Here is a 22,847-nt window from a genome sequence, read left to right as displayed (position 1 = left end):
ATTTCAAATTATTGCGTTTCAATGCCACTCATTCTTGTTTTCCTGTTCCCGTTTTTGGACGATTTTTTTTTACAGAAACCATCGCGGGCATACACAATAACTCATGTAAGTTTCATCGCAATCTGTTGAATGGTATAGGAACGCATACGTGACAGACAGAACGACAAAAAATTGATTTATATATATATATATATAGATATGTATGTATTTGGAGGAACAAAAAAAAAAAACTTGCCCCGGGCGCGATTTGGGGCGAAATCATACAGAGAGGCACGCGGTACGTGTTTTTTTTCAGATTCTCTTTAGCATGCAAAAAAAACCCAAGCATGCTTAGCCATCCCTGAGGCACGCAGTCCCAAAAATCACCCCCTAGAGTGTTTTCGGTGATATTTTGTCCATGTATTGATATAAGCTTGACAGTGATTGATAACGGCTAATCCCATATTTGAAGAAATATAAGAGAAACTTGTCGAAATAATAAGATCGTACGAATTAACAATGAACTAGGAAGACATGCCGTTCTGTTAATTTCAATGTTTTTTCGCCTTTACTCTCGCTACGCTACTGGTCATGACTACGTTTGGAATTGAGCAATTTTGCTATTAGTATTTTGTACTGTGTAATTTAAAATATGTTTCTATATTAAAAATCTATTGATATTTATAAAATCAGATCATTTGAAAAGCGAATAATGAATAAATTTCGATATTATATTGTTTGTGGCTCTGAATTATGCAGGTTTTTCGACTCTTAAAAGCTTGATCACCGATGTATATATGTATATATTTGAGGTAGGGAAATGTTGTCTCAAAATATATGCGATAAACAACATAATAGTCATAAAAAAAATAGTAATCTGAGATTCAGGTATAAAAGAAACAACTATTCGAAAATTTACGATGACTAGCTCTCTTCTGTTTTTTTCATCACGATCACATTTACTCCTATTACTCCTAAATATGATTAATTTATTCATTGCCGACATCGACGAGTATGTCTAGAATTTTCGAAACGACTTCGGCGTTTCTGTACGCTATGATGCCGCCCTGGTTGCACCACTCGGAGACGGAAGACGTTTCGTTCTTGCCCTCGACGGACGCGTACATAATTTCACAGTTGTCATACTCGACAGAAGTGCTCAAAGCCTTGGCGTAGTCCATGATACCGCCGTCGAGAGCGTTGAGAATAGCGTGAGGTCCGCACGTGTCCCACTTGAAGGTCGTTGGCTTGGACAAGATGTACGCGTCTGCGTAGCCGAGGATGACCATCAGCAGCTTGTAGCCGGCACCGGCTGATTCTACCAGATTATATCCAGCGCCGGTGAGGATTTCTTTGAGAGCGACGCTTTCGCTCGAGCTGATGCAGATTGTCGCCGTTGATTTGTCGTCAGGTTTCAGCGGTGAGTCTTTCATCGGGTTGAAGAAAATCTTTTTACCCATATGACTGACGCCCCACAAGCATCTGCCTTTTGATCTGAAACGGTCATGTACACATGTTAATGCTTAGTATGTATTATATAAAATGCTGTGAATTGATTTGAAGTATATAATACCCATCGTAAAATGGTTGATTGAGTACACCGATGATAGGCTCTCCGGTTTTCCTGTCAAAGACACCTATGAGGACTGTGACGCATTGTAGGCCTGATAAGCTGATGCTTCCGATGCTGACGGAATTGTTATCGCCGCTGATGTATTCGGCTGTTGAATCTGCAGCATATATAAAATATATAAATCATCGGCATTGTTAGAGTCGAAGATGTTTAGGATTGTGCTCTGTTTGAGTAATTAATGTACCTATTGGGTCGATCCATATGCTCAAGTCTTTGACCGGTATGTCCAAATCGAGGCAGCCGCTTATTTGCGAGTTTATGTCGTCCATTTCGATGGTCTTGTGAACTTCCATTGCCAGTAGATTGGCGGCATTTTTATCACCGTTTAAAACTTTGCATAGTAGTTCGGCTGTTTCTGCTTCAGTTTCCTTGACTTCTACAATTATAGTCTCGCCGAGGGTATTGCTAAATTTATTGCTTTCTTCTCCGTGTATTTGGTCAGTCAATTCTGGAAACTGCAATGATGGAAATAAATTTGTAACTTTAATTCGTTTGAAATTATACAAATAATATGTATATTTTAAAACTCAAAAGATAATTGTACAATAAATATTCATGAAGTAGAGGATGTCAAAAAATTAAAGTCCAAATAAACAAATATATGGACAGATGAAACGATATAGTTTTGGCGCGAAAATGCACACGTATTATGAATGAGAACTGTGAGTAGATAGAATATAATGTGTGCTATTTTAAATTTAGTTAGTAGTGAGTGATGAATAATAATGATGATAACCTTCGCGGCTAGGTCGTGTCGTACTGTTTCTTGTATGAGTACATCTGCGAGGGTTTTGAAGTCGTTGAGGAATCTAGGATTGGAGTCAGCCGTGCCCTTCCGTTGGACCAGCAGCTCTAGCAAGGGTTGCTCTCGACGACATGCACGCGCTATATTGGCTGCTTTCTCCGCAGCCAAGATCAGCGCCTGCGCCACCGTCCCCATCGCCCCCACTCAGCGACTCCACTGACACCACCGACACCAACACTTCACTCTTGACATCAACTGTCACTCCTCGGGCAGGTCGTAATGTAGAAAATTAGTGAGCATTGACACCATCTTGAGCTTAATTTAATTAGGTAAACAAATTACATGGCCAGTACTTTAATTAATTTCGGTAAGTATATAAATCAGTTTTCGGCCAGTATTTTAAACCCTTTGAGGAGTACGGCCGTACGGGTACGTGGAAAGTAAAATGGCCCCGCCAGAGTACGGCCGTACTCGTACGGTTTGACACGTTCAATCACTCAAAATACTCTACCTCTCTCATTGTTCGACATATTTGCATCTCGTTTTTTTTTCAAGTGTTGCTGAGATTTCTCTTTCACTCTTGTGTATGTATATTTTTGTATTCGAATAAAGAAACCAAATTTAACGAGGCGTGAAAGCCAGTTAAATTTTTATGACTGAACATGATGACAATTTTTTTTCTAAAGTAATATTTTCCACATGTAAAAACTATAAAATATGTTCCGAACGAATAACATTGAAACCTCTGACTAAATTTATTTCATTTGACCCTCATAAAAATAATTTAGCGTAAAATTATAGATTTATTTTCGAGAGAATTTGGTTCGAGATGCAAGGCAAAACCCCACCGGGCAATAAATCAATCATATAATCGAGCGAAATATGTCAACTTTAAAACTTCCCACAAAATAAGAGTGTTCGCTCGGATTTTTCAAGTCAGTTGATTCCGAAAAAAAAACTCACTTCTGAGACGTTTCTGGTGTTCAAATTAACTCTTAACAAAATGGTCAGAACAAGGGTTCGGTGATCATTGGTCAAAAAAGCGCTCCCCCAAAGTCACTAAAATCTTTATAACGGAACATCTGGCAGCCGAAAAGTCTATCATACTAACAATAACTAATATTCTGCATTCGTGGTTTTCATAGCAAAAATTGTCTTTGTGATCATCGCAATGTAACTAATAATCCAATTACCCAGTAAAAGGCCGCGTATTTTACTAACAAAATGGTCAGTACTGTAAGGTGGGAACATTATGGGGATTATCCGCCGCCTAAAGTGCATTCGGGGGCTAACGATGGAGACAGTGGCGTAGCTAGAAATTTTGGGCCCTGTTGCAAATATTACGCAAGGGCTTGATATTTTTTTTTAAATACGAAATGAAATACAGGTATTCCTCGACTTACGACGGAGATACGTTTCTGAACCTCGGTTGTACCACTATGCAAACCAAACAGCAAGCTCTCGCTTAAAAACAAGTGCTTGCTATATAAATCCATCATCCGCCCACAAATCACGTACGCGAGCCCCGTGTGGGCTCACACTACCATCTCCAACAGATCCATACTCAGACTACAGACAATTCAAAACAAATTCTTGCGTGCCACGGGCAACTACGACTGGTACACAAGAAACACTATAATTCACAATGACCTAAGCATTGACTACCTCGACAAACACGTACACAAACTTGCCGTGAACTACTTCAAGTCTCTCGGCAAAATAGACAATCCCCTGATCAATTCCCTCAGTGTGACCAAACTCACGTCCAATCAAAGACCCATCGACATTCTGAAGATGGGTATAGGCTAAAATAGCACCCAATTTAATTAACCAGACTCAACCACCTCCAAACGGTCCATACCCGTTAACCACCCACTAACACACTAACCCCGACAGTATCCCACAGATGATGCACTAATTTTGCTTAGTGTTCCAGATCGACAAACACCCCACAAGCGAGCAGCCGCCAGCCCGCACCACAAACATCACCGAGAGTCCGATCCCATACAACACGTTCGATGGATAGGTTAAGGGAGTGGCACTCCCTATAAACTATCGTTAAAACGCAGCCACAAAGAAAGACCTCGGTCGTAAGTCGAATCCGTCGTAAGTCGAGGAATATATTTATATTTTTTTTTCGGTGATTTTCAGTGGCGGCTCGTGATAATTTTTAGTGGCGGGGCTGCACTGAAAAGATGTCTAAAACATGTCACCATAATTGTTCTATCATGTCATAACTAGAGGTAGGACCGGAAGCGCGCCGTCTATTGTTCCATTATTGTAAATGCTTTGTTAAAAAGGTTCGGCAAACCTTTAACAATGCATTTACAACATGTGAACAATGGACAGCGCGCTCTGGGTCTGCTCTTTAGCCAGCAGCATAGCTCGGACGTTAAGCTTCTGCTTACCGTCAAGAAGGTGCCGGGTTCTATCCCTGAATGAAAATGAATTTTTCAGAGTATGCTGTTGGTCAGACCTGGATTTGTGACTCCAGGTTGATCGTTTCCTATCAGAGTTTGCCAATTTTCTCTGATTTCATTGTTGAAACGGTTCCCGGAAAAAAAAATTGGCTAAAAATCCTTCCTACCTACTATGTCACCACTATTTGAAATTTGATGGATGTACAATAAGAATTTATGTACAATTCATAGATGTCTCGTTAATTTGCGAGTTTTTTCAGTGTCTCGCAATTCAACGAATTATAATAAAAAATGCTGCATTTGTATTTGTAATTGGCCAGGAAGGCGCATTGGGATTTTCCTGTAAGGCCTTCCTGGTATATATGTAAAATAAAAATAAAAATAAAAATAAATAACAGGACAAAAGTTTTCGTTATGCTTATCTATTTCCCGCCGATAAGCTTCGCTTAAATGGGTTTTTATGTTAGCCGATCCCAAAATCGTGAGATTACACACATTTTTTAAGTGTTCGACACTTCCCTCGTGTTTTTAATTTTATCGTTTAAATGTTTTATGTAAGTCAATAACTCCTGTTTTCGTCCAAGATGCTTCGCCTGGCGACTCGCCTCCAAACATAAGACACGGATAACAAAATAACGCGTTTTTTTCTGTACATCCCGTTAACCAATTGTATTTTTTATAAATGTCTGGATTAACTTTTCGCGAGTAACTAAAGGATCTACTAGTAGCAGGCTGTGAAATAATTAAATTAGGCGTGAGGCAGCCTAATGCTTTTATAGCGACTTTTTCGGTAAGTTCTAGTCGCGAAAAGTGCAAATTTTGTAAATATTTTACTGAATTCTTTTTTTCTTCCATTTTTAAAAGAAAAAAATCTTAATATATTTAAATAAAAATTACGAGAAAAAATTAAACAGATTTGAAAAAAGTTTGCTGTTATAAGTAAGTAAGTAAGTAAATCACTGATTTTACTTACTTTTATTAATCCTGTAATTCAAATGAATTCATATTTAAATTTAAAAAAAATTAAACATCTACATCATCCGTACTTGTTAATTATAATTATAAGTACAATCCATTTCTTCATCTTCAGTTTGACATACAGTCGTATGAGTTTTTTTGAAAAATGTGTCTAATTTTGTTTGAGCAGTATCTTGTTTTTTTCTTTATATATTTCTTGGTAGCATGCGAGATTTTCTTGAATCCTGCGGTTCACATTTGAAAATCTTTCACTGCCTGGGTCCATCATTTCAAACTTTTGTATTTCTTGATTAATTCAATTAAAAGCAGCAGCCATTTCTTTCAATACGAAATTTTTCAGCGGTTCCGCAGATGTGATTGATTCATTTTCATCAATATACTCTTCTGCAACCATTTGAGTTTCAAGATTCTGCATTGGTTAGATCTTCTGAATCATTTTCAAGAAGTTGGTTGATGTCTTCGTTATCTACGTCAAATTGTAGACGTTCACTAAATTGTACGATTAGGTTAGTAATATCTTCGACATTTTTTTTTCTTTTTCGTATATGTAAAGAGAAACGGGTTCAAATCGATTGGTGAGTTTTTTCCATATTCCGTACATATATGCTGAAGTAACTTCTTAAGCCGTTAAAGGGTCCATCCCTTATCTATATTTCTTATAGCATGAAGGATATTATAATTTTTCCAAAATTCTTGAAAAGTTTTTCCTTTTTCTATTGCTTCAATGCCTTGCGCAAATGTAATTTTTAAATAATGAGCTTTAAGAGACGCAACGGAATTCGCTTTTCAATCTTGTCATCGATCCAAATCACTAGTAATTTTTCCATTTGTTGAATGGGTCCGAGTCTTTTTTTATTTATTATTTTAGATTTGATTGACAAGGACCCTTTAACGGCTTTACGATTTTTTTCTTTATCTTTTCAAATTGTGGAGACCGTTGAATGTGACAATTTCAAATTATTTGCCAATTCCACCATGTAATGAACGGATTTACGCGCGTCTTTATGCAGAGGGCGTTATACGTCGTTATTCTTCCAAGAGTCGAGTTATGTAGAAACGTGGACTAACCTTGGGATAGTTATATACAGTGGCGGACTGGCCATACAAGCGAACATGCCCGATGGCATGTGGGCCCCACTATCTGTTAGAAAATATGGGCCCTCAGTAAAAGTAAATAACTTTTTAACTATTTATAGTATATTGCAACTTTGGGACCTAAAGTTTGGGTATTTCAACAAAACAAATTTCTTACTATATACACAAACAACTAATACCTGCTTTAACAGCCCAAGGATCGGTTAACTTTTTTTATTAGGCTCGAATCGTGTAAGTTTCAAAATTTGCGTGGGCCCATTTGCAACGTCAATATTATGTATATACCAATACCTATGTACAGTGGCGGACTGGCCATACAAGCGTACATGCCCGATGGCATGTGGGCCCCACTATCCGTTAGAAAATATGGGCCCTCAGTAAAATTAAATAACTTTTTAATTTAACTATTTCACGTGTGTAAAAATTTATAGGATATTGCACTTTGGGACCTAGAGTTTGGGTATTTCAACAAAACAAATTTCTTACGATATACACAAACAACTAATGCCTGCTTTAACAGCCCAAGGATCGGTTAACTTTTTTTATTAGGCTTGAAATGTAAGTTTCAACATTTGCGTGGGCCCTTTTACCGGGCCCATTTCCAACCTCAATATTATGCATATACCAATACCTATGTAACAACTACCTACTGAAATAAAAATGGGAATAAACAAATTTCCCTGAATAATATAAACTGAATTGCTTAAAACAATTTTGATAGGACGATTCATCATCAACCAGCGATTTAAATTTACTTCATACATACTTTCAAAATAACATTTGATTATACTTCGACGATATAGTAAGATTTAAATACACAATTTTAAACAGTTTCCGAATATTAAATCTATTCCTAATCTAGACAAATCCATGTATATAGAAACATAGGATAGGGGCCCCCTCCCCAAAATCCTGATTTTCGATTAACATTAATTGAAAATATTATGCATTTTTTGTTTTCAGGGATAATTTGGGGGGGCACTCGCCCCCCTAAATTAAGGAATAGTGTGAATTTAGAAAATATTATGGATTTAATGATTAATGGGATACTATGGATCTATGAATGCTGCGTTTATTTCTTATGTACATATGTTACTTTTGGGTAACTAATAAAATAATCGCTGCTATGTGCTTTGAAAAAAAAAAGATTTTATTATTTTGAAGCAAGTATATTTTGGTTTTTAAGTGGTATGCCATTAGTAACATTCTTAGAAATTGTTCATCCCATGGAGCGAATCGTTAGAAAGGTCCCCTTTACTTTATTTTGTCTCAAAAACAGATATGTATCGTTTATTTTTCCGAATGTTCGTATATTTTTTGATATAGTGATACATTTTGATGGTCGATGTTTGTTAACCATGTGAAGATTTTCGGAAAAAAATTTTCGCCTGCGGCGCTTTTTTGACTTTTTACATAATATTTTTTTCTAATTATTTTTTCAAAAATAAGCTTAATTTTTTCATATTTTATATTTTCCATTTTTATTCCGATATAAAAAAGATTTTTTGAAAAAAAACTCAATTTGACCAATCTTTGCCTGCCCCCCCAAGAAAAAGCTGAAATGACGTCCCTGATTGTTTTCTACCGAAAGTAAAAGCCGCTTTTATGCCGCATTCTTTTATGATGCATTATATGATAAGGATTAAAACGAAATATACAATGTAATTTATGGATCTATTTTGCTTTTGCCATTTTTCTTGTACCTAAATTTGTTTATTCCCATTTTTGAAAATTTTATTTATTTTTTGCCCTTGATTTTTAGCGTGATCGAAAGAAGAAAATTTTGTCATATGGGGGGGGGGGGGGGGACAAATTTTTTTAACCCTGGGTGGGGGCCCCCTTTGACTCCTGGCATGCACTGATTTCAGTCCCAGTCCGCCACTGCCTATGTAACAACTAACTACTGAAATATAAATGGGAATAAACAAATTTTCGTGAATAATATAAACAGAATTGCTTAAAACAATTTTGATAAGACGATTCATCATCAAACAACGATTTAAATTTACTCCATACTTTCAAAATAACATTTGATTATACTTCGATGATATAGTAAGATTTAAATACACAATTTTAAACAGTTTCCGAATATAAAATCTATTCCTAATCTAGACACATCCATGTAAATAGAAATATAGGATAGGGGCCCCCTCCCCAAAATCCCGATTTTCGATTAACATTAATTGAAAATATTATGCATTTTTTTCAGGGACGTAATTTGGGGGGGCCATAGGGGGGCAGTGTGAATTTAGAAAATATTATGAATTTAATGATTAATGAGATACTATGGATCTATGAATGCTACGTTTATTTCTTATGTACATATGTTATTTTTGGGTAACTAATAAAATAATCGCTGTTATGTGCTTTGAAGAAAAACAAAACAAAAATTTATCTATTGTTATTACGTACTTACATATATGTACATAGATAAAGTGAAAAGACAGTTGGTAGAAATTAAGTTAATTGATAGTTTTTTGATGACTCAGTTTGATGGTCGATTAATGTTGACCATGTGAAGATTTGTGGAAAAAAATTTTCGCCTGCGGCGCTTTTTTCTCTTTTTACATAATATTTTTTTATAATTACTTTTTCAAAAATAAGTTCTTTTTTTTTATATTTTAAAAGTCAATAAGGTAAAGGATATTTTCCATTTTTATTCTGATATAAAAAAGATTTTTTGAAAAAAAATTCAATTTGACTAATCTTTGCCTTCCCCCCCCCCAAGAAAAAGCTGAAATGACGTCCCTGATTGTTTTCTACCGAAAGTAAAAGCCGCTTTTATGCCGCATTCTATTTACCCAGGACAAGGGTTAAAACGAAATATCTGTACAATGAAATTTGTGGATCTATTTTGCTTTGATTTTTGCCCTATTATTAGCCCTTGATTTTTAGCGTGGTGGAAAGAAGAAAATTTTGTTATATGGGGGGGGGGGGACAAATTTTTTTAACCCTGGGGGGGCCCCCTTTGACTCCTGGCATGCACTAATTTCAGTCCCAGTCCGCCACTGGTTATATATGTGTATATAGTCGGGGAGGTTCCTGACTGCAAGTCGTCTGCGTTGATAACAGCTTCTCCGGAAGCTAGCTCTGCGGTCGGGTCACAGCAGCGGGAGGGGGGAGGCAGGAGACAAACTCCGTACTGCCTCGTGTGGACACAAGATGGCGATCTCTGGGCGTCTCTGAAGACGCTCGGCGGAGATGCTGGAGGGAGGTCCGTCCCGGTTTGTCCGAAAATTCACTTTCCAAACAACTTTATTTTAGGATATCATGTTTTCAGTGAAATCGTTTTTCAATAATGAAATTACTTGAATGAACTAGTCATAAAATTGATCTGAGAAAACTTCTGGATATTTTTTCTTTAATTTTAAACAATTTTCTAAAATATTTTAATTCTGATGAATTCATAATATTGCGAGGTTCAAGAAAACTGAAATAGTTTTTCACTGACTGCATTCCTTGAAGGCGACTTTTAAGTTGAACGTTTATCTTGTTAATAATGTTATAAAATACATTTAGTCTGAACAGTTATTCACTGTTGAATCCATAGGAGGATCCAAGGGGGGTGCCATGGGTGCCATGGCCCCCCCCTTGGGACAAATTTAATTTCATATATATATTGTAAATTTTTCATATTTCCTGAATAGGGTTTTACACCATAATAGTTTTCTTTAAAAAAAATACTACATACAATGTAAGTATCTACTATTATTTATATCGTAATGTTAAATCACATAAGTTTTAATTTTTTTTATGTTCAATTTCAAAATGGCACCCTCCTTGACCACTTTCTGGATCCGCCTACGGTTGAATCTGTAATCGGATGCTAGCTCATCAGAATGACGTTTAATGATATTTTGATGTTTGTTTTCAAAAGCATCATTTGAGCCCAACATCCTGCTTCTGATTTTATTTTTTCGTATTGATAATACGCAATTAACTAACATTCTCATACATATGTATATACGATTTGACACTAAAGTGGCTTCGTCTAGATTAAGATATCGTTTCTGCAATATTTTCATACACGCCACATTTGTAATTGACCATACATAACTAAATGTGTCATACGCAGCTTAGCTTATATATGGCATCAAATGTAGGGCTAAAAACCAGACTGATACAAGTGACATTAAAAAAAAAATCTGGTTTAAGTGCTAAAATAATAGTACTATATATGAAATTGTAACGAACGTTTTTATGCGCGTTTATCTGATCTCGCGGGGGAAGATCTAGAGGGCGGATACGTCGTTCTTCTTCCAAGGGTCGGGTTATATGGAAACGTGGACTAACCTTGGGATACAGTTATATATAGTCGGGGAGGTTCCTGACTGCAAACTCATCTCGTTGATAACAGCTTCCTCGTGGTCAGGAAGCTGGCTCTGCGGTCCTCTGGTCGGTCGGTCCTCTCACGGCTGAGGTTTCTTCGGAAACGGCGTGAGGAATACAGAGGACGTTGTGCTGGAACTCAGGGGAGGGAGTGATGCTACACTCGACCTCACAGCGGTTCTTCAGCAATGATGGTGGATCTCTGGGCCACGTCTCCCCGTGGAGACTTGCACAGGAGAGATCTTTCTTCGTCGGTCGATGGCGGGTGAGAGAGCTCGCTCTACATACGCGCGCGCCTATAAGGCTTTTTCCTGTGTGGCCACTCGAAATAAAGGGCGAGTGTTGCCCTATGGGACTATGGGGAGAACGTCACGTTACACTATTTATTAATTAATGAATTAATCCATAGAGACATATATGGATTTAGGCTTGTACATATTTTTTTTAGATATTGTACATAAATCAAATTCAGATATTGGTGACATAGTGGGAAAGAAGGTTTTTGCCAATTTAATGGAGGAACCGTTTCGACAATGAAATCAGATAAATTGGCAAACTCTGATAGGAAATGATCGATATGGAGTCACAAATATCCAAGTCCAATTTATCCAATTTGTGTACCAAATATTTTTTATTTTCAAATTGATCCCTCGACGAAAAGTCTGGGAACTTCTGATCTAAAATGTGCATTAAAAATGATTGACCATGCAAAGTATTAATCAGTTAACATTGACTTTGCTAACATAATGTGAACATAAATGAAATTTAAACAATAAAACCTCGATTACTTGCGTGATTTTGTTAGTGTTTCTTTACCATTTGTGTGAATTTAAATAAAACTGAAACAAGTCAACGTTTTAAAAACCAACATTTAAACATAGACCACAATCTGTGATCACATTTTTGGAAACTTGTAAGTACATATGTGTGATGTAGATATAAATGCGTACACTGTAGATTTAATAACAGTGTACGCAATAAATACATACATAGCCTAAAATATGATAAATTTTGCTTTTCGAATTCACTTACCTATTTACAAAGTAATAAAAATGATCACAATGTTTCAGTACTGGCAACTACATAAGTAAGGATACCTGAAATTAAATAAAAAAGTCGCTGAACTTCTATTTAATTCCATCATTTAGGAAATGTAATATAAAGTTTATTGCACGACTTTGTGCAAGCATTCGCTAATTATGAAAAACCTTGGTCTGATTTAAACTTAAATAATTGCCTAATCTTATAGTGAATCTCTTATCAGATACGAACGCATCGTATGAGAGTAAACTGAGGAGTGTGAAAGATCTTTTTGGTACTGTATGTATTTATGTATAATAATGATTGTAAAATATATTACCGAGTACGAGAGAGATATGACCAGAAACAATTCATTTAGTGTATATCCATCATGGAAGACAGTGAAGTCGTCTTCGATAGAGTGTTACATTCTGTGGGTGACGATGGAAAATTTCAAAGGAGATTCAATGTCATCTTTAACTTCCTCCTGGCGTCGGCTGCTGCCATGACCTATATGAATCTTATATTGGCCATGGTCCTACCTGATCATTGGTGTGATGTTCCTGGAATGGAAGGCACTAACTTAACGTTAGATCAATGGAAAGAAAAAACACTTCCGAGGTTAATATCTTGTTGTTATTATAAAATATAATTGTTCATTAAAGAATTGATGGACGAAGCACTAAATAATAGTTCAGTGTGTTTACCATACACAAATTGCTTCCCCAATTTGTCAATCAGATCTAGTTGGATCATATGATTAATAAAGTAAATATTATACGAGTTGTATTTGTGTGCCTGTCATCATGTGTTTTAAAAATGAGTAGAGATATATTATATAAATCTAGCATGTAATTTTGTCAATTATAAAGTCCAATGAAAAAATGATATAATTGTCAATAAAGATGTCTTAATGTACATATTCAAATGTACTCTTTATAAATAGTGTGATTACGTTTATCTTTATAAGTGTAATAATTGAAACAAGCCCAAAAAAAAATGACTACAATATGAGCTTCTTTTTATCCGCTGTGTAAATAGCAATTATAATAGTTTTATAATGTTTGTTTAAATATCAGAAGTATCAAGCATGAGATGTAATTAACATATAAAGAGGATTTTAAGTTTATTATAGTTAAATCATAATTCAATTTGAATAACATAAGGTAAAAATCAAACAAAAATAATTGTATTGTTAGATATTCAAGCTTTCAAAGTCTTATAATTTTGATTATTGACTTTTAAATAGATACATATGTACATTGATAAGTGCACAAGAGATTTTAATTTTCTTATGAAATGATATTGAATCCAGTGTTTTTTAAATTAAAAATTATAATTTTTCATAAAATTAAATAATGTCAAAAAAAATCATCACAAATGCCATATTTTTTTTAGCATATTTATTGCAAACCATTGATCAAAGAGGTATGAGTTTCTCATCAATGAAACAATGTATAGATAAAAATGAACAGTCGGTAAACAGCTTATTGTTTTAAGTATTTTTTACAAATATAAATAGTCAAGCAGTCAGTCATTGATAATATAATTCATTGGTCATCTATTTACTGACCTAATATATACAGGCAGAAACAATGTTACCATACCAGTCTTCTTAAAACTCTTACCCTTAGAGAAGTGGTTCTCATTTGCGGCCACCGGAGGATTTTACTATGGCCACTAGTGTTTTATAGAATAGTATTTCGTATACATTATATTGTGTAACAAGAAGAGCTAGTTAGTAAAATTGTAAATCTTATGTATCTATAGAAAATGTGGAATTAACAGTGAGAAACAGTGTCTTCAAACTCTAAATCTGGATCTTGATAAGCGGTTCGTAGAATAGATTTTTTTTTTAAATCTGTCTTTTGTAACTTTCCCTTTTTATATGATGAAAATGAAAATTTCATACGACTTCAAACGACATTAGGATCATTTTCAATGTTTAATTTAATTAACTGGGCCAACGGTAAATAAGCGTTATTGAAAATGAGTCATGACCAAGTACTTAAAAATCATCTTTATTTTATTTTTTACATATAGGTAGGCCTGACAGGTAGATCTGACAGGTAGGTCTGACAGATAGACCCCAATGTGCTTTCCTAGACAATTAATTACAAACATTGAAACATTTTTATTACATAAATCACTGTATTTCGAGAGGCTGAAGAACACGAAATTAACAAATAATCAACCAATTAATCAATTAATCCACTGAGACATCTATGGATTTAGACGTGTACATAAATGTTAACATATTGTTGCGTAGGGGTGGGTGGAGGATCCAAGTAAAAGGCCAACGTCGTGTCACAGCATTTATTGGTGATTAAGGAGATACACGCACTGGCAGTGCTCAGTCCAGAATGTCTTGATATCGCCCAAGTACCGCCTTATAACGGATCGGTCGCTTAGGGCATCTTCGACGTCCGGTTACTTCTGTATTGTTTAGGCATGTACCCGGATATGTATTCCCACGACACTCTGTCCCACGGTATCGGTCACTTCTGAGTAGGGACCAATAGCGGCCAATTCGGTGGCCATTGTTTAGCCTACATGCACTTAGTCTAGAGATAATCCTTGAAACCAATTATAACGGTCACACAGTCTCTGGGATGCTACTCAATATCGGCGGTGTACGTAACAATAACTTTAATAATAATAAATTTTATTTTAATAATAATATGGTTAAAAAATTTACCTCAAAATTTCGAGTCGATTCAAAGATTTGGCAACAATTACTTTGCTAATTTTGTTAAAATTACAAAAAAATTTAATGTCTTTTATTAAATGAATCCATTGATCTATTGGTCCACAAATTGATCTATTTTTTGGTAAACAAAATTTAACTTTGATTGTTTTAATAACAACAAAAGCGAAACTTGATGCAGCCATATGTATAAGTAAATAAAAATATTAATTATATTAATCGCAATATGACATTCACGATTTCTTGGATTCAAAAGCTATAAGAAAAAATCATAATCAATTTTCATATTAAAGAAAAGATTTTCAAAAAAAAAAAAAAAAAAACAAGCAACCATTAAACGCGATTAGAAATTTTTTATCGTATTTTAAGACGAAATAAAAATTTATGATGCAAATTATCCGTCTTTTTCAATTATACTGAATAATTGAAAAACACGAATAATGAGATAAAACCAACAGTAGAAATAATCTACTTAACATAGGCTTTCTTATGGATAATGGCATTTAAAGCCAATTAAAACTTTGCTGATATATACATAATACAATTTTTCCACAGAGAAAACAATTCATACGGACATGAAGTATACAGCAGTTGTAAAATATACAACGTTTCCGATGAGTCTTTACTATCAGACAATCCAAACGATGACCAAAACACAATACGTACGCAAAATATTGTTAAAAATATTGATAAATACACAATTGAATGTAACAAAATGTATAATTTCAGAATGCAAATACAACTATACGTACGATAAAACTTGGTACATCGATACGATACCATCGTCTCAGAATTGGGTCTGCGACAAAGTATTGTATACTGCTAATATCATAGCCGCGGCGAAACTTGGCGAAGTTTTCGGCGCTTTATTAATGGGATACTTGGGAGATTCGTAAGTAGGTTTATATATAATATAATACATAAATAGCCTCGTCAAGTATTAGGTTGATGCATAAGTAACGTCGTATTTTTACATAGACTATGACATATTGTTTTTAACCAATAGTCTTAGCATCTGTGCTTAATTTTGCCTTTGTATTATGTAGAGGAGGGTCTCTTTCGACATTTTTTTCAGTCTATCGTCAGCTGTCAAGGTATACAGAGCCCTTGTGATTTTTGAAAATGTCAGAGAAAAGAGTGCATATTCGACACTGTTTACTTTTTGAATTTAATAAAGGCCATAATGCAACAATGGCAACCAAAACCATATGTGATGTGTACGGAAGGGGTGCTATCGATGTTCGAAACAGTCAACGGTGGTTTGCTAAATTCAGATCTGGGAATTTATCAACAGCTGATGAAGAAAGAGCTGGGCGCCCTTCAATCACCGACGATGACATTCTGAAAGCCATGCTTGAGCTGATCCCCGTCAAAATACCAGGGACATTGCAATGAAGATGGGTGTTAATCAATCTACGGTTTCCAAGTACGATGTTTGGGCCGGGTCGCACCGCTCGACTCGCGAACAACTTGGTTGGCGCGACGTGTCGTTCTGAAATTGCAAAATGACCGATCCCATACACATTGTATGGGGTCACATTTCATCGGACCGCACCCTGCAACATGTCGGTCTCTCGGGTAATAAAGCCCGACGACGGTTGGTTGGGTCTGGTCGCATGGATTTTATGACCTGAACGATCGACATGCCGGACCCATCAAAAAAACTCCATACAAAAAAAAACACCAACGATCGACATGCCGGACCCATCAAAAAAACTCCATACAAAAAAAACACCAACAACCACACGAGCAATCTACGACATGCCTCTATTGTATGAATGATCAATCTATGAGGTAATTTCTCAATGAATTGCTCAATATGAGGTAATTGAACTAAAATTTGATTCAGATATCATTTATTGCACGTAATAAGTTTGTTAAATCTATCAAGTACAATAAACATTAATTTGAAATAACAACAACATAACAATGGAATTTGCCGGAGATCGAGGAAGAAGAGACGAAATACAATTAGTTAGAGAAAATTAAAAACAAATGTGGTCTACAAATTATGTGGATAATGTAAATAACAGTGTCCTTGTGTATTTAAAAATAGACAGCAGTTTCTTTCGACATGTGCAACACTTGCATAGAGCTGCTGTAATAAATCTTCTGAACAATGATTTCTTAACGGGTCCTGTACTGTATCGTCTTTACACATTGTATCATATTGAAATCTCTAATATATATTATTTTAAATGAACAGGATGTGCCTGTGTCGTGTAAAATTAATATTTGAAATAATAGAGATGTTAAACACCCTAATAAATTACAATAGATATTACTGAACGGTAAGTAAGACTTTTTCGACTTGCTTACGACGACAATAAAGCATGAGTATGTATATTATTTTAAATGGACAGGGTGTGTGGCTGTGTCGTGTAAAATTAACAATTGAAATAATAGAGATGTTGAAAATCCTAATAAATTACAATAGATGCGTTAAATGCGTATTGTACGTATTACGGTATTGTACGTCTATATTGTATTATAGTCTCTATAGTGAAAAAACTAGTAGCACGTGCGGCCGTCTCAGGCCGTCCCCGAGTTGAAAGGAAGACCGCACCCACAGATTTTCCAGCAACAAAACTCGCCAACAAAGTTGTTCGCGAGTCGAGCTGTGCGACCCGGCCCTTTGGGTCCCGCACAACTTGTCACCCGCAAACCTGCTAGACCAAGTTGCCACATGTGTTTCTTTGTGTGCGAGACAAAAGCATGAATCATTTTTGCAACGACTAGTGACAGGGGATGAAAAATGGGTTGTGTATAACAATCAAACAAGGAAACGACACTGGGCTAAGTCAGGACAAGTCCCCCAAACCCGTCCCATTAACCACTCCCATGGCAGAACTTCATCAAAAAAAAGTAAAAAAAAGCTTCATCAAAAAAAAGCTAACCAAACAATTAATGCTGAGAAATATTGTGAACAGCTGAAAAAATTAAACCTGGAACTCGTAAAAAAACGACCCCAACTAATCAATCGTAAGGGTGTCGTCTTTCATCACGACAATGTGCGGCCTCATTCTGCAATGATAACACAGCACAAATTAAAGGAGCTCAATTGGGATGTTTTAAAGCATCCACCTTACTCTCCTCACTTAGCCCCTTCTGATTTTCATTTATTTTTATTTCTACAAAATTATTTAAATGGAAAAAAACAATACAACAGAGGAGGTGAAAACAGCACTAGACACGTTCTTTACATCGAAACCCGAAAGTTTTATTCAAATGGGATTAAAAAGTTGACGGAAAGATGGGAGACAGTTATCAGCAGTAATTGGAATTATATAAATTTTTCTGAAAATATTCATTTTAGTTTTCTTAAAATACGACGTTACTTATGCATCAACCTATATTAGAACATGTGAGTATATAAAACTTTCATTTCAGAATTGGAAGACGTGCAGTATACTACTTATCGTTGGTGTTGACTCTATCCAGTCGTTTGGTAACTCCGTTTATCGTACAATGGTACATACCACTGATGGTGGCATCGATTCTAGCTACGTTGCCAGTCACGTCAGTGTCTCAAACATGCTTAGTGATACTCATGGAAATATCCCCAGCAGAAGATCGAGCATTCTTGGCTCAAATTCAAAATACTGGATGGACGTTGGGTCTGAGTATACTTCCACTTCTGTATTGGTTCCTTGACAAATGGTTTATATATATGATTGTCACAACTGTTCCTTTGGCTTTTTACTTAGTCTTATCGATGTAAGGGTCTGTTTCGAGGATGCTGTCGATTAGTCTTTGCCGAATGTATTTGATGTGCTTTTTTGCTTTGTAGATTTATGATAGAGTCGCCGAGATGGCTTTTAGGTCGGGGCAGAGTCGCCGAATGCTTGCAACAATTGCAGAAGATTGCAAAAGTCAACGGTACTACGTTGTCACCGAATTCGTCTTTGCTTTTACAAAACAGCACGATGGAGCCTGAGAAAGTGTACGGCATTGGAAGTATATTCTCCAGTTTGAGATTGACTAAAAACGCCTTGCTTATGATTCTTACATGGTTGGTATGATTTTTAGCTTGTTGTCGTATCTTGTTTGTGATACATGCAATTGAATGAGTTGTTAAATTTCAGGATAAGTTGCTTGGTGAGCTATTTTACAATTGTGTTGAGTGCGTCTAATTTCAGTGGGAATCCATTTTTGAACTTTTTTCTGCAATCGATAGCTGAAGCTCCATCGTATATGCTTGGTCGAGTATTGTGTGATAAGCTCGGTCGTCGATTTACAGCAATCTTTAGCTTTTTATTGACAATTGTGGGATATATTGTTCTCATCGCGACTATTAAAGGTATTTAAACTAAAGCAAACTAATTTGTTCATGAACGAATCAGATTGAACACTTGGACTGTGACTTAGAGCCGGGCCACACCGTGCAACTTTGTCGGCCGACTAGTTGCGCGACCAGAAAAAATGTATGGAAATGTGAGCGACAAAGTGTTGATGGGTGTGGCATGCCTAATGTGACCATTTATTTTTGTCCTCAAAACGGGACATCTACCAATTTTTACGTAATAGTATGTGTATTCAAGAAAACGCGTATTTTTTCAGTTTTTATTTATTAATAAAAATAACAGGAATGTTGATGAATAATAGAAAAGAACAGGAATGAATAATATAGATATAAAAAAAATTATGTTGTTATATATATTTTTCTGATGAACAAATTTTCTTAACTATTACTGGGTTTGCTTTTAAATAAGAATGAAATTCTTGGCAGGATTTCTTAAAATTGATTTTAATTAACAACATCGCTTTAAGAATTGCGACTTGCAATTGCGTTTTTTCGGTCGTTCACAACCTGTTCATCTGTGAAAAGACTCTTTCTAAGTGAATTAAGACTGGAAACAATTTTTAAATTGTTACCGTGTGTTGCTCTCTTTTTGAAAACGGGACATTTCGAAGTCCCGAAGCTGTGCTTGGGGACAACGGGACAGGCTACCTAAAAACGGGACGGTCCCGTTCAAAACGGGACGTATGGTCACTTTAGGCATGCCCAATCTAACTGCATACATTGGTCTGGTCGCCCTCAACAAAGTCGCTCGCAAGTCACACGGTGTGGCCTGGTTTTTATACAATAGTGTTTTATATGATCTTTCAGATGAAGGTTGGCAGTTACTTCACATTTCTATGATGATTCTATCGAAATTTGGTACAGCAATGGTATACTTTATTATTAGTCTACAAAGTTTAGAAATATTTCCGACAAGTGTGCGGCAGAGTGGTTTCTCGTTAAACTTAACAATATCAAGTCTGTTTGGAACTCTCAGTCCGTATATCATATATGTGGTGAGTAAATATTCAAATTGTATTTTATATACATAATTTAAGATGATGGGTTCAAGGCTCCAAATGATAAGCCAAAGTCGAGGTCCGCGTGGAATAACCGCTCGCTTGAGAGTGTCTGATCTACCGTGTGTACCTCCTTTTAAAGGATAATTTGCCGGGCACAGCCTTTGCCATCCGTTAGGCTACTCCAGCGTGACCATTGTCTGAACATGTACAGATCCAGTCAAGCTAATCTGGTGTACCTATTGTTTACGCAAGATCTCAACCAGGTCTGTGAGAACTTCAGCGTGTTCATTATCTGGACACTTATGGGTTCAGTGAGTCTAATCTGGTGTCTATTGTTTACGCACGGATTCCGTTAGGTCCGGACTTCTTCTCACACGTTTTCCACGTTACAATAGTTAATGATAAAATATAATTTCAGGGAACTATCGCTGATGCTCGGTGGCCGTATGTAATTTTAATGGTGTTTGCTATAATCGGCGGTGTAGCGGAAATATTTTTACCAGAAACGTTGAACGAGCATTTGCCGGAGACATTGAATGAAGCGAGGAAATTTGGTATGAATCAACACTATTTTAGTCTGCCTGGTAAGAAGAGGGATTTGTACATATTGGCAAATGTTAAATTCATAAACAGACATCACAGCGAGAACGCTGAAGTGGATGATGGAATTAAAAAATGATTTAAATAAAAAAAATTGTAATATTTATTTGATTAATAAATTTTATTAAAAAGAAAATTTTATTTTGTCTTTTTCTTTTTATGTTTTGATTCACTGTTTGATTCAGAACTGTCTGAGGAACTACTATCACTATCGTAACTACTGGTGGAATGTTTGCGTTTTTTCTTTTTACTTTTCTTCTCTTTCTTTGATTTCTTCTTCTCTTCCTTCTTCTGAAATTTGAATCAATGTAAATTATATTTCATATAAATATATGTACATATATAAAATTGAAAGTGTGTTTGTATGTTTCTCGGGGCAAAAGAATCATTACTCGTAATAATTCTTCCGAGGAAATGATATGAGTCCCATACCTCCTTTTTATGCTTCTTCTTCAACTTTTTGACCTTTTCGATTACTTCAATTACTTCAACTTTTTCTGTTTTGACTGGTCCGATGGGTAATCTAGGAGGTAATCGTACGCCACCTACAATGGTCTCTTCAACATGGGAAGGAATCTTATTCGAAGAGGGCGCCTGTGCAATTTTAGACAAAGGGGCGCATCCTTCTTCTCGTAGAAGTCTTGTTTCATCATCGATCGGATTCTTTTTACCCTCCGTCGGCGCTTTGTAATTTTGTACATGGTCCACTCTCAAAGTTCTATTTAGAATCTGTCGAAAAATAATATTTTAGTATAAAATATGACTAGTAGTAAATGAAAAAGTAGTTTAAAGCGTACCTTTGCACTGTTTAAATTGTCGACGGCTAAAATAGTCGATCGTTGATCTTCATAGCATATGAAACAATAGCCTTTTTGTTTACCTGTGTCTTTGTCACGCACTAAATTAATATTGACGATTTCACCGTATCTAAAATTTCATTATAAGTTGAGGTTAAGTGAGTATGGAATAATATAATTGTGTACATATTACATATTCAACTAACTGGGAAAATACACAAATAATGTCTCCTTCTGTTAGATCGTATGGTAAACCACCAACAAATATCCATGCGCTATCTTTATATTGATCGTGCCATGATGATTTACCCCCTAGTTTTAATTCTTGTTCGCTTAGTTTCTTGATGTTTTTGACATTTCTGAAAAACAATTTATATTTCGTTTAGTGAAAGGTATAAAATATCCTATTTGCAATGAAAAATAAAATTATTATAGGTATCTTACGTTAAAGGATTCATATTTCATGAATGAACGACTGTCAAAATGTTAGGTTAGCTCGGATGCCGATAAACGTCAAACTTATTTGGCTCTAACTATAATATTAATGGCCAGCAGCAAAGCTGAAAATTGTATCAGAAATGTGTTTTTTTTTTTTTAAATAAATAGGATTATAAATTTGTTTTTTGTTAAGACAAATTTAAGTGAAAATTGAGTTTTTATTAATCAGAAGGGTATTTTCAAGAAAATTCAAATTAAAAAAGTTCTAGTGAAGTCTATAAAATAAATTTATAATAAGGGGTTGTGAGATTTTATACTCAGAGCTACATAGCTTGCCTATATCATAAGGGCCGTCGACACCAACAATATTACTTACAATAGTTTCCGTATCCAGGAAGCCCTATTGACTCACGCGAAATTTTACGATGGCCGCATAATTGGGTAAACGGACTACTGGTCATATGTGAACCAGTCACAGGACAACCGGTCGCTCTAGATCGGTCACACGTGATCACCCGTCACACTTAAACTAGTCACGAGAAAACTGGTCACACCCTAAAACTGGTCACACCCTAGAAATCGGTCACGAGAAAACTGGTTAACCGATTTTAGGGTGTGACCAGTTTTCTTGTTACCAGTTTTAGTGTGACGGGTGATCACGTGTGACCGATCTAGAGCGACCGGTTGTCCTGTGACCGGTTCACATTTGACTAGTAATCACCGAACCGCATAATTGATATCTGCGGTACTATGGATATGTTTGGTGACCGCATCAAATTTTTCTTTTGTTGTGATAAAAAAA

The 22,847-nt window shown here is 35.7% G+C and overlaps 3 protein-coding genes across 3 annotated transcripts; 1 reads left to right on the top strand and 2 right to left on the bottom strand.

Annotated features, from left to right (window-relative positions):
* Positions 1-292: 292 nt before the first annotated feature.
* On the bottom strand, positions 293-2,790 carry Ipp (inositol polyphosphate 1-phosphatase). The gene is made up of 4 exons (XM_077428564.1): positions 2,349-2,790; positions 1,797-2,067; positions 1,553-1,709; positions 293-1,473 (listed from the first exon to the last, which is right to left on the bottom strand). Exons 1-4 carry the CDS (start codon positions 2,550-2,552, stop codon positions 969-971), a joined length of 1,137 nt encoding a protein of 378 aa, XP_077284690.1. The 5' UTR covers positions 2,553-2,790; the 3' UTR covers positions 293-968.
* A 9,640-nt stretch (positions 2,791-12,430) lies between these two features.
* LOC143910180 (solute carrier family 22 member 21) lies at positions 12,431-20,936 on the top strand. Its single transcript, XM_077428585.1, has 9 exons — positions 12,431-12,499; positions 12,579-12,820; positions 15,462-15,568; positions 15,636-15,798; positions 18,297-18,623; positions 18,697-18,918; positions 18,992-19,206; positions 20,017-20,204; positions 20,629-20,936. Exons 2-9 carry the CDS (start codon positions 12,591-12,593, stop codon positions 20,887-20,889), a joined length of 1,713 nt encoding a protein of 570 aa, XP_077284711.1. The 5' UTR covers positions 12,431-12,499; positions 12,579-12,590; the 3' UTR covers positions 20,890-20,936.
* Positions 20,920-22,138, bottom strand: LOC143910266 (RNA-binding motif protein, X-linked 2-like). Its single transcript, XM_077428701.1, has 5 exons — positions 22,052-22,138; positions 21,814-21,966; positions 21,608-21,737; positions 21,243-21,539; positions 20,920-21,101 (listed from the first exon to the last, which is right to left on the bottom strand). Exons 1-5 carry the CDS (start codon positions 22,063-22,065, stop codon positions 20,949-20,951), a joined length of 747 nt encoding a protein of 248 aa, XP_077284827.1. The 5' UTR covers positions 22,066-22,138; the 3' UTR covers positions 20,920-20,948.
* Positions 22,139-22,847: the final 709 nt, after the last annotated feature.

Source organism: Arctopsyche grandis, chromosome 1, assembly GCF_051622035.1.
Source record: "Arctopsyche grandis isolate Sample6627 chromosome 1, ASM5162203v2, whole genome shotgun sequence".
NCBI lineage: Eukaryota > Metazoa > Arthropoda > Insecta > Trichoptera > Hydropsychidae > Arctopsyche > Arctopsyche grandis.
This window is presented reverse-complemented; position numbering and strand designations above follow the sequence as displayed.

Coding starts and splice junctions, on each gene's coding strand:
- Ipp (XM_077428564.1), bottom strand. CDS start 2,552: ATGGGGACGGTGGCGCAGGCGCTGATCTTGGCTGCGGAGAAAGCAGCC. Junction 2,068..2,348: donor GACACGACCTAGCCGCGAAG/GTTATCATCATT, acceptor CCATCATTGCAG/TTTCCAGAATTGACTGACCA. Junction 1,710..1,796: donor CATATGGATCGACCCAATAG/GTACATTAATTA, acceptor TATATGCTGCAG/ATTCAACAGCCGAATACATC.
- LOC143910266 (XM_077428701.1), bottom strand. Junction 21,540..21,607: donor ACAATTTAAACAGTGCAAAG/GTACGCTTTAAA, acceptor ATTTTTCGACAG/ATTCTAAATAGAACTTTGAG. Junction 21,102..21,242: donor AGAAGAAGCATAAAAAGGAG/GTATGGGACTCA, acceptor TTCAAATTTCAG/AAGAAGGAAGAGAAGAAGAA.
- LOC143910180 (XM_077428585.1), top strand. CDS start 12,591: ATGGAAGACAGTGAAGTCGTCTTCGATAGAGTGTTACATTCTGTGGGT. Junction 18,624..18,696: donor TTTTACTTAGTCTTATCGAT/GTAAGGGTCTGT, acceptor TTTGCTTTGTAG/ATTTATGATAGAGTCGCCGA. Junction 18,919..18,991: donor TTGCTTATGATTCTTACATG/GTTGGTATGATT, acceptor GTTAAATTTCAG/GATAAGTTGCTTGGTGAGCT.